Source organism: Uloborus diversus, chromosome 7 (assembly GCF_026930045.1).
Source record: "Uloborus diversus isolate 005 chromosome 7, Udiv.v.3.1, whole genome shotgun sequence".
In the NCBI taxonomy this organism is placed as follows: domain Eukaryota; kingdom Metazoa; phylum Arthropoda; class Arachnida; order Araneae; family Uloboridae; genus Uloborus; species Uloborus diversus.
In genome coordinates, this window is record NC_072737.1 from 146,043,526 (window position 1) to 146,056,317 (window position 12,792).

The following is a 12,792-nucleotide window of genomic DNA, read 5'->3' on the forward strand; positions in this document are numbered from 1 at the left end:
TGCAAAGAGTTAAGTGATAAAAAATACAATACCAAAAAGTTTCATTGTCCAACTAAACACATGTTAAATAAGTGGTAATAAATGGATAACTAGAATAGCTTTTTGTAATACCAGGGGTCTGTCCAGGATTTTTCACAGGGTCCGTTTTTTGTGAAAAATCAAATAATTTTGTGAAAAATGAATTAATTTTGTGAAAAATCAAATAATTTCGCAAAAAAAAAAAAAAAAAAAAAAAAATTGTTAAAACGAAATTTTACAATTTAGAGATGGCACAAACTGCATCAATTAAACTTAAAGTTGAGTCTTTTACTCTTCTATGTCGAAAAAATCATTCTGGAGTGTTTATCTGATATTTGGCGGGAGTGGGGGGGGGGGGGGGCATCGCTCTCTCAAGTATCAATATTTATCTACCATTCTACATTATGTTAAATTATACTAGAAATATTCCTGTACAGTATTTAAAATAACTGTAACAAAAAAAAAAATAAAATGAAATAAAATAAATAAATAAAATAAAATTCAGAATAGCGTTCAGCATTTAACTTTTTGACCCAAGACACTCTTAAAAAGCACAGAATTTCGTTTAAAGCTTATAAATTCCGTGATTTTAACAAAAATAAAAAGATATTTTAATTGTTTACCTCTTAACAAAGCGTAATAAACATCAAAAATTCGAAAAATCGGATTCCCATAGCGGATGCAAAGAGATCGCAATTCTCAAAGTGAAGGCATCAAAAGTATAAAAACGGCTTGTAAAAGAAATATTTTTGATAAAATTATTTTAAAATTGCATTTAAGAGTCCTATGATAAACATTTCATTAATATCTGTGGACACAGTTGACGCAAAAAAAAAAAAAAATAATAATAATAATAATAATAATAAATAAAATAAACCATCTATTCAGCATTTTAATTTTTGACTCATAACAGAAAATTGAATTTTGCTTTAAAAACTTGAAATGAGAGTTCCGACAGAAATAAAGAGACTTTTCATTTATTTGCATCCTAATAAAGCGAAGTTAGCTTGGAAAAAGAACAAAATATGATTCTTATATCGGATGTTAAAAGATTGCATTTTTCAAAATGTAGACATCTAAAGAAAAAAAAACGGTAATTAAAAGCGTTTATTTAAAGTTAATCATCCTTGTTAGCATCGAAAAATCAAAACTCATATAATTTTCTCCCAAAATAACAATTAAACATCGCACCACCTCACCGCAAAAACGCAAATATTGACAAGCTGGTAAAATGATAAGACTATTTTCTAATCAAGTCATTATAAAGGTTCAACGCCAGACGCTAAGTGGTGATAATTTTGAAGTTGGTAACCCTATCTGAAGAGATCATATTTTTCCCCACCCTTACTATCTATCTCTTTGCAGTTCTAAGTTCATTTCGCAGATATATATTATTATTGTTTATTAAATCATGAGCCCGGAGAAAAGTGCTTACCAATGCCTTTTCAGAAAAGTTTACTACAACACCGCTGCTAATTAGCTGTGATAAAACAAACAACCATTATATTTATTTGGCAGTAGCAATTACTTATCACTTGCAGGAGTATCACAAGAGTGCCGATTTTTTTTTTTTTTTTTTTCAAAATTAGCCGGTTTAGTATAAGCTGATCCCTCTAATTTGACTTCAAAAAAGGCTCCAAAAATTATCGGTTTATGCACAGAACTATGGTTTGTACACTGAAATATGCGTTATTTTGCTTTTGCTCTTTCAGTAAACAATTTGTGAAAGATCCGATCTTGTTTATCATAATTTTGTGAAGGGTCCGTTTTGTTTCACCGGGATTTTGTGAAAGGTCCGTTTTGTTTGTTTGGGATTTTGTGAAAGGTCCGTTTTGGTTGATCGGATTTTTGTGAAGGGTCCGTTAACGGACCCAAATATCCTCTGGCCAGACCCCTGAATACTTACCACCAAAAATTTTTATTTTGATGTCGAATGATTCTTTTTTCAATTGACATACTTTTCATTTATGTACAGAGCACTTTCTGCAGAATGTAAAAACCTTTTAAACATGTTTTTCTTCTAGATTGTTTTAAATATCCTCTTTCAATTTTATATATTTTTTAGTTATTTTTATGATTATTTTAGTTACTTATTTATTTTTTGTAAAGTTCTTTGAAAGTAAGAGTTATTGAAAGACACCAATTATGCATGGGGAAAACAGGGATTTAATTGTTTACAAGCTGTACAACGACATTACAAACCACAAGGCAAGACGATTATAAGTAGTTTCATCCAACTTCAACTTATAAACACAATAAACAAATAGTGATATGTTCCAAAATTGCTCATAAAAACTTAATAAACTGAAAATGAGGAAACATAAATAAATTAATAAATAGCAAAACATTCATTCGTCAGAACAGGAGACTGCTGAAGATGTAAGTGAAGCTGATGTAGCTTTTTTAGCTTTCTTTAACATTTCTTCACTAAACTTCTGCTCGAAACAAGGTTTTACATTTTTTGTGTTTAAAATTAATAAACTTTCCAATGTCTGGTTAGACATGAGAGATCGGCATTCAGTTCGATTTTTTTGGACTAAGCTGAAGATTCTTTCACACTCAGTATTTGAATGGGGAATGAGCAAGATGTTAAGCATTATTTTGGATATCTTTACAAATTTCATATGACCATCAGCACCTCTGATTTTACTCACTTCAGCCCACTGTGCATCAATTCGATCATGAGTTTCAGTAATGAATGAGGTATCTTCAAGCTGAAGCTGAGAGAATTCAATTTCTAACTCATCTATCTTTTTGTCTTGACATTCATTGCTATCAACTTTTAAAAAACATGGAAAGAAATCTATAAAATATTTAATAGAAGTAAAACTTGCATTTTCAATATTTTTCAAGTTTGCAACTTCAGCATTCTCAAGAACCTTGCTTTTAATCGGAAATTTCTTCACTATATAATCACAGTCTGTTACTAGGTACTTAACAGCGGCAGCATAAAATAAGTTTTGCTCTTCCTGTGATAGCTTTGAAACAATATTTGATGTTGCACTACCAATCACCAAATTCTCATCTTTATGACAGGATGGATTGTGAAAATTTACGTCAGTCAAACACTTTCCTTTAATTTCTGATGGTCTTAGAAATTTTGAGAGAAGCTCTTTTAGAAGATCCAGCCAAAGCCCTCTAAGTCGATGTATTTGTGGCGAAGATGATTGTAAAAGAACATTAGTTTTTTCAAATATGGGTATGATGCTTAAAAGGAACAAACAATATGCCTTGTTTAAATCTGATGATAAAAGCGAGAAATTTTTTTCTTCTCTTGTCAAAACTGTATTTAATCCAGTCTTCTTTTTTGGCTTCATCTCTGAAGATTCATTTTTTCTTTTGATAGATTTCTTTTTGTGTTCCTTATTTTTCAAAGAATCATTCAGTTTCTTCTTACTTACTCTTTCCTCTTCCTTTAAAACTTTTTTTTCATGCTCTTTTTTTTCAGGCTCCCTTTTTTTTCAGCAAGTTTGAGTATTTTGTAAAAAGACATGGATGAGGACAAACTGCAAGATTTTGAATTTACTACCTCTTTAAAAAAACTTGTCAGTGGCTCCCATTGGTTCACAACACGGGTCAAACTTCGCCCAAGAGAAAGCCACCGTGTACATACATGCTTAAGTATTTTCTGAGCATCCTTATTATAAAGTTCTTGAAACTGCTGAAGCCCTTCTTTGCGGTTAGCACTTTTCTTCATGTAATAGTAAATGTCAATAAGAACTTCATCAACATTTACTGGCAAAGTTTCTGCACCTTTCTTTGAAGCCAGATTTATTAAATGGCAGCAACATCTAGCAAAAATGATATTTTCATTTTTTTTCTTTCAAAAAAAAATGACACCAAGCTTCTCCCCTTGCATGACATTGGCATTATCTGTGCCGAATGAAACACAATGTTCAAGAGGAATTTCAAACTTTTGAAATTCTGCTATAATCAGGGAACTGATATTTTCTCCAGTTGAATGTCCTACTAAATTTGGCAATGACAACGATGTGTTTTCAATCTGCCCCAAAGTGGAATTAAAAAAAGTCACTACAATAGGATATAGTTTGAAGTCTGATTCATGACTCCCGTCACAAGCGGCAGAAAAGGGTTCTTTCTTTAGAATTTCCACGCTTTTGGAACTTCTGTCACGTGCCATTTCTTGCACAATCGCAGTTGTTTTGGTTTTTGCACAGCCACAGCGTTTCGCAATTTCACATTTAGGAAACATTTGCCGAAAAAGAGGACCAGCATGACTCGCTGCATTTAATGGAATATTATGCTCAACCAAAAACGATGTAAATAAAAGCTCTGCAAGCGTAACTTCCGGTAGTAGATCACTCAAATTTTTCAGGAATGAAGTTAGCTTGGGCATGTTTTCCGAGCACTTAACATTTTCTTTGTGCTTTGGACCATTAACATGTCAAAATACATCATTTTTTCCTCCATGTGCAATGTTGAAATCACTTCTGCATACATCGCAAAAGGCAAATTTTTCACCTCTATTCGATTTTTTAATAGACTTAGAAATTCTTTAATATACTCTTCCTTAAAAGTCTGATGGTAACTTTTACCCGATTTAGCACTCATGTTTTTGATAATAACAAATTATGTAGAATTTTCCATATATTAGCAAAAGGTCAAAAATAACAAGCAACACATAACGAACCAACACGCGGTCGGAAGCAGAAGTTTTTTTTCCCCAATGGGAGAAAACATTTCTTGTCTTGCCTGCATAGGGAACCGGCTGTACGGTCTGCAATTCAAACCAATCACAAGCTGCTGCCAGCCGTTAGCCACGCCTATTCCGTGACGTCGGGATGCAGCGCATGACACACACGATGCAGATCGTCGCCGTTGGAGATAAGCGACAGAATTCCCCCCCCCCCCCTTCTTTGATTGCGCATTTAAGATTAGATTTCCGTAAAAACATATCAATCCGTAATCAGTAAAATTCTGAGAATATCCGTAAATTTTACGGATAATCCGTAAAAGTTGGCAAGTATGTGTATGTATTAGTTGCTCAGCCAATAAAGAGTTTCAACTGTCCTCAAGTAAAAATTAGTAAGAAAGAAAACATTTTATGAAAGCCCCCAGTCCAGTCTCACACCTCAAAATGAACAAAATCTGCTTAAGTAGTGATAAATACTCAGAAGATTCACAATATATTGATACATGACACAAAGTTTTATTTCAAGAACAAATGAGTTACTGTTGAAATTAGTATTTGATTTAGAAAGGTAATAATATTCAGGTGTGATTGTGAGTTCATAAAATTACTTTTTCAAAGAGCAAAAAAAAAAAAAAAAAAAAAGGGGGGGGGGAGTAAATTTTAAAACTAAGACCCTATTACTTAAATATACACTTGCACGACAATTACTTTAGATATACATAAAATTCAATTCTTATGTTAAAATAGTTTATTAAGTCAACATATTATGCATATCAATACCAGGCCCAGCGCTTGTTGATAACCAGTACCAGGAACTTGGCCTAGCTGGGCAGGTAAAAGTCAATTAGATCCCAATGAAGATAATTGACCCTCCTTACGCTATCAATCCCTTAGCTGATTACAGCCTCTTCCAGTATGCTGTGCCAAGTTATAGTGCCTAGAAAGAGTAGTGTGCCGACCGGCGCTTTTTTCCCCACGATTCTTGAAGACAAATTGTATGAAAACCGCTAGATGGCAGTGCGGTCGAGATGTACGTTCAATTTCGCGGTGTTTACATTAGTAGACGCGGGATTTTGTTACAATTTAGTTCCACGTTTCTCTTTTTTACCTTTATTTCGTGAATATTTCATGAAACAGCGTTTAAGGCTTTTAATGGAGACATCAAAGTTGAACATTGGAAGAAAAAAAACTTCATCTTATTTCGTACCAGGGTGCAAAAGTGGGTACAAAACATGCAAGGAAAAAGCTGCGCTTTTTAAAGCTCCAGCAGATGAAGAAAAACTAAAAGTGGAACTCGTTAATTCCCAGGTTAGATAAAGTTTTTGATAAATATTGCTCAATTTGTGCTCTGCATTTCGAAAAACATTTTATTGAAACGCATTTTAAGCATGTTATAAATGGTGAGGAAGTTTTGATTCCTCGGGGAAAAACTTTTTTTAAAGATGAGGCAATTCCGACAATTTTCCCCAAGTCTGCCAACATACTTTACTAAAAAATTACCAAAGAAAAGGTCCATCAGGAATTATGCAGTTAGGAAAAAGTTCCCTGTTTGAAAAAAATAAAACTTGATCTTTCCGCAGATGAAACTGAAATAACCATGTATAAATCTATTATAAATGAAATTGTTCATATTAATTTGCCTAACGAATATTGGGTTTGTATGAAATTTAAAAAATCTCCAAATATTGTAGTTTTTGTATATAATGAAAATTATGTGGAAAATAATATTGACGATAAAAAGATCATTATTGAAGTAAACACAAAGACAAGGATGTTTTCAAAACAAAATTTTACACAATTGACTGAAAATTTGATACTTATATTTTAAGGCAAATGTATTATCAATCGAGATGGCTTAGGGCGGAGTTTGATGTTGTTTTTAATGCCACTTGGGAGACTCAAGCCCCATTCATGTAGCCAGCATGAGTTTAAAGCAGAATGGAGCGACCCCTGAGTCAATGAGGCCCCTAAATGAGAAAGAGCCCGACTTGGGCACGGTATATGGTAGCATCACCTCTACAGTTTATAGGTCTGGAAAATAGGTTGGAAATCTCTAGCAACGCTACGCCTGGTAACTGTTAGCGACCGACCATTCGACTTTCGGACAAACGGAATCAACGAGCACGTAAGTTATATTAAAATTTTTTTTTTAAATTTTAGCCTTTTAAAATCCTGTACGAAATTGATAATTATTTTTGTTATCGCCCCCCGTTATCGAGATAAAAGGTATTTAAGTCTCCGAAATTTTAAGAAAAGTGGCAAATTTAATTTTGTTTTCCAAATGATAAAATAACAAATCTTGGAATCGTTATTAAATTCACATTATTAAATTTAACTTTTGCGTAAAGAAATAGTTACTGAAAAGTTAGAATCCAAACTGAATGTTTTTTCGACATTTTTTTTAAATGTAATAGTAATTAAAAATAAAACATGCCATACATAATGCGACTCTTTTATTATATTTTACACTATTCATTCTTTGTAAAAGAAATAAAAAAACATCTTATCCTAACACGTTTTTTAACTTCCATACGCAAATGGAACATAATCTCTGCCAAATCACTTGTTGACCGCGCAATTTCTAATGTGAAATACCGACCTGGAAAATATTACGCAAGAATGAGTTTGACCCCCCCCCCAAAGGTACGCAGAGACTTTTCCAACCCCCCTCCCCCTCGGGACCCTTACATATTTAATGAATGACCCCTTATAGTCTACTATTTTCATTGAAGATAAATTAGCATAAGGTAATTTTATATTCTTCAAAAAATAAATGAACACCCATGTAACAAATAGCACTTATTACAGAATTTGTCTTTTGCGCAGAAATAAGTTCAATCCGAAAAACGGGGCTTTTAAACTGCGAAATGAGCATGCAATCGCTGATTTAAAACGAGTCTGATTGAGGAGCATAACGTACACATCGAGGGCAGCGCCATCTGGTTTTTCCTCAGATCTGACCTCACTTTTTCCCCGTCAATCGGCACACTACTCTTTCTAGGCACTATAGCCAAGTGTTTAAGGTGGGGGAGGGGGGGGGATCGGAGGTTGAGAGTTATCAGCATAATGAACACTACTGGATTTCTAGTGAATAATCAAAATATAATCACCCCTGTTACATACGTTAATTATTTTAGCAGACATAAAGAAAGTGATGCACTAAAAAATTCAACTTATATTATTCAATTTTATATTTAAAATACAAATTTCAAGTTAAAATGTTAGGCGCTCAATTGTTTAAATTAAAAATTTGTTCAAAAAATCTATATAAACCAAAAATTAGCAAATGATAAAACCAGAATTGCAAAAGGATATAATTAAAGAAAACAAAAGTAATTTATTTTTTAGTTGTTAAAAAAATATCATAAAACAAGCTAAACCAAAGTAGCATTTGTCAAAATAATTTTTATTTTCCAAAAAAAAAAAAAAATATTTACAAGATGCAAAAGGATTGAAATCTCAAACAATTGAAACAAATTTTAGCGGAAAAAATGCAAGTCATAAATGGAGAATCCTAAAAAAATCTGGCTGAAAGGATAAGCTTGAAATAGATGAAATATCTAAGAAACCTAAGCTGGTAGAGAAAAGTAAGCAAAATAATAACAATATAGCATACCCTGCTGCTCCTCCTCCCCCTGCTCTTCTTTCTCGAGAATGAGAACGTTTTCTTTCTTTGGATCGAGATCTTGATCGCCTACGTCCAGTTCGTCCACGAGAACCTGACCTAGACCGTCTACGTTCTCGTCTTCTCTCTCTATCCCAATCTTTATCTAAAAATAATGACATCAAACTATGAATAGGTGGTGTAAAACAAAATTCTTGCAAGTACAGTATAATTATCATTTTTATAAACTTTAACGAATACATTCAATTTAGATTATATGTTCTGATCAAAACTATCAGTTATTGTTAAAATATAGATCAGGAATTCCTTCAGTTAGATACATCTATTTTTGAAAAACATGCAACACCTAAAAAGCTCTTTGCCAATATAATCACAAAAAGTGATTTAAAGTGTTATTTAAAAAAAGTTAGAGACTAGGGTAAGGTCACCCGTAACACAGTCATAAATTTGGATTTAAATACTTTTTAATCGGGTAAACCTGATATTGCTGTGGCCCAAGCATCTATAATTAATCTACAGTGCAAGCATCATAATTATTAAAGTGAACTAATTGGTATTTACAAGGCAGTGGTAAAAGATTATGAACAGCCACCACGAGGTCAGCTGATGTTTATGTTCATTTGAATTTTATAAGACTTTAGTTTTAAAAATAAAGAACTTTAGCACATTTTTGAGAGAAAGGAGGAATTTTGTCTATAACTTATCATTTTCTTGCCTGGCCTTACTCACCCTTTTAGCCTGTTTGTTACTGGATGTCATCAGATTTTTCAGTGTCCGTTACTGTGGCAAGGGTGATTGTGACTCCATGAAAAAATACCTGAACTTTTTTTCCAAGAAGAAAAAGTGTTTTGATAGGGATATATAAACATTACGTGTAGGTACACATTATTTATATACATAATTATTTGTTGGGGCTAAAACTCGAAGTTTTTATTGGACTTAATACGTCCATGTGCTCCATGTGAATGGAAGGAATTAAATTCTTTTAATTTTTCTAATTTTTTAAAATTTTTCAAAGAATATTTTATTTTTCTCCATTGTATCTGAATCCTTAACCATTAATTACATTCATTTACTAAAAGTGCATGAGGATTTCAGAATTAAATAAGTTTGATGCAAAAGGGGCAGCATGTATTATGATCACTGTGCAATAGGGCTGGGAGATATCCGAATTTTAATACCACGATATATCGCTCTCCAAATATCAATATTTTCGGTACGTATAGGTCGTTAAATTCAACATTTTAAGGGGGCGGGACTGCAAAGCCTATTACATAAGCATCTTCAACAGGAAAAAGCCATAGGTCATCTTAGTGAATAAATATTTTAGCAATTTATTCTAATAATATAGTTACAGCAAGGATTTTCATGCGTTTATGTCGGGGAGGGGGGATCATGAGGCAGATTATACCACAGAAACTTTTGGAGAAATTAATTTAGAAGAATTTACGTCTTTTTATTAGTGGGTGGCAGTTCTTGACGGAAGTAGAGGAGGCTTGGTAAAATTGAGGGGTGCCATCGCAGTCGCGGGGAACGGGCACCCCTAGTTACATCATCTGCATATTAAGATATGAAACAGAGAAATGCTAGACATCTTGAAAAGAAAATATTAAGGGGGAAAATATCAAGTAACCCTCCTTCCTCTTCTTATCCAGCCTTTATTCCATCTCAAACCACAGCTGTTCTTTAATAATTACCATAGAGATTGCAAAACATGAGACATGACGGTAGCTATTTTTTTTATACCAAACGAAACGTCTTCAATTTGGACTTTCGACGTTTCATTAAACATCGACCTAAATTTTACAAAAGTAGGTTTTTCTGAAAATAAAGGAGTTCCGGTATTTTTGAAGATGAAGATACCGGAAATCAAGATGAAAATACCGGAGATCCGGTAAAATACCAGAATACAATCACCCCTGACTGTGGGTCGAACATTTTTTCGAAATTTAGCAGATAAAAATGTAATTAAATAATTTAGAGGATCCAGAAGCAGCCAAATGTTAAAAGAGATGTTGCATGAGAGAAAAATAGTTTTAAAAATAAAAAGTCTAAATGCATTAAAAGGCCCAAAATCGATGTAACCCATACTTGCCAACCTTTGAAAGGAAAAAAACAGATTTTACTAGAGGTATATAGGTGATTCACCAGACATATCCTTGCTACAGAATCATTAAATTATGCTTTTAAATACTAAATTTAAAGTGAAATGGGGATTTTTTGCAGATGTAAGCAAATTGGTAGCAGCAAGAAAAATATACTGCAAAGGAAAAACTAAATAATAAGGAGTGAATTTGCTTAAAGTTTTGTACATTCTCCAGTCTCTACCAGAAAAGTAGTTACAAAAATTTAATTACTAAAATTAAAAAAAAAGTAAATCAATATATAATGAAAATCTTACTACTATTATATATGCGAAAGTTTGTCTGTATGGATGTATGGATATATGGATGTTTGTTACTCTTTCACGCAAAAACTACTGAACGGATTTCGATGAAACTTTACAATAATAAAGCTTATGCATCAGAATAACACATAGGGTAGTTTTCGTTCCGTTATGGGGGTCAAAACCCCCTTAGGGGAGCAATAAAATACAATTTTCGTATAAATTCTCTAATATAGGGATGAAAAAATACTTGCACATATTTACATTATATGTCCATCGAAAGCTCTGATTTTTCTGCTGAAAATGGCACCTGTTCCAAATTTCTAAGTAGAATAAAAAACGAGTTATGACCTTTTTAGTTCCATGTTCGAAGGCTTTCCTCAGCACAATATAGTATTTAGGGTATCATCTCAACTCCCTGTCGATAGCGACAATTGTTGTATTGTTGACTATCTTTGCTTTTCGTGACTGTTCAAGGCTTTTCTCAAGTCAAATCTTGAAGTAAGATTTTTGCACAAGATTGGCAAATAATATATGATTTGTCTGATCATTTTCCATTTAAACAGAACTTTAATGTAATTAATGGTTTTTATTCTTATTTACGCTGATTGAACACTTACTCATTATCCAATCAAACAGCAGATTGCCAAAATTTTTGCAGAAAGATTTCCGTAGCTGATGCATTTGGCAGTTTTTTTCAACGTCGCTGTTTTTGAAGCCGAAGACTACGTCATAATGTTTCTCAGCTTTCACCATGTAAACAAAATATCGCCAATCAAAGAATCTTTAAAAAACTTTTTTTACAAAAACTCCCATTAATTTTCCTTTTTGCACAATTTCAAACAATCGCCAAATTTTACTACTTATTTTGGAAACATTTCGGATGAAACTCTTAGCGCCATTTTATGGTGACCAAAAGTATCTCAGCACCTGACGATAATATCTTTGTAACGAAAATTAATATCATATCGTTTTACAAAGTAAGGAAAGAAGGGGGGAGCATCATCGAAGGTATCCCAAAACGATTCCCGCAAATTCGGTAAAATCGCACCAAGAGCCCACAATGATTGAAATTTCCCAAAATAACTAAAGGAAGTATAAGGGTATTACGAGCAACTTCAATAGCAATACATAGAAGGTTTTAGACTCCATGTTAGAAAAAAAAAGTATCAACAGATTAATCTGTTTAAACATGAGAAGAATAATTTCATGTTTTGGAAATTTGTATATGCTTAAATATAGTGCTTTCGTTTCTAAATCAATACTATTTTGTTCTTTATACTTATTGCTATTTTACTTTTATTAGTAAGGAAGAAACTCTATTTTTAATCACGTCAAAAAGATGTGTTTTAAATTCTTTCACTTAAACCAGAAAAAAAAAGCAAGTAACGATTTTTTCTCGTAATTATTACTGACTCAGGCAACGCCGGGTAATTTTGCTAGTACAATATAAAATAATTAAGTATAGGGTAGCACACACATGTTAAAATAACTTCAAACATTAAAAATAATTGAAATAATTTCAGGATGCAATAGGATTGAAATCTGCTGCAATTTTTGTCAAAGCACATGCCTTGTGGAACATGCAATATAGAAAGCTTCTAAAAAATTAATTTTTACTAAATGAGTTATAAATTTTCTTATTCCCAGACATTGGTAGACTAGAAAAGGGTGCCATCTATTGAGAAGAAAGTAAAATTTTTGATGAAACGGGAGAAAATCGTAAAACACGGGAAATTGGGAGACGGAAGCAAAAAACGGGAGTCTCCCGTTAAAAACAGTATGAAAAGGATGCCTTAAGCAAGTAACTGGTGTCGTTATCTTAAAGCTTTTGGGAAAAGTAAAAATATAAAATATATTAGTAAATAAACACTTTCTTTTCTCAAGAATGGCTTTAAACTTAAAAAAATTGGGTGAAAAAAAAAGACTTAATTTCCCGAAAGCTACACACTTGAGAACATCACTACAAAGCAATATAATTGATTAGTGTTATGAAAATAACAACTTTCTGTGAAGATGTTAAACATTGCAATGAGCTGTATAACGACAGTAACTTGCTGACATTAAAATGTCATTTACGATATTGTCATTTGCGATGAAAATGTTTTC

General features: G+C 32.6%; 1 protein-coding gene across 1 annotated transcript in view; it reads right to left on the bottom strand.

Moving 5' to 3' along the window:
* LOC129225637 (splicing factor U2AF 50 kDa subunit-like) overlaps positions 1-12,792 on the bottom strand; it is a 53,014-nt gene that overhangs the window by 39,010 nt on the left and 1,212 nt on the right. Inside the window, exon 3 of the mRNA XM_054860105.1 lies at positions 8,289-8,442. Within this exon, the coding sequence (XP_054716080.1) occupies positions 8,289-8,442 (154 nt within the window). The remainder of the gene's footprint in view (positions 1-8,288; positions 8,443-12,792) is intronic.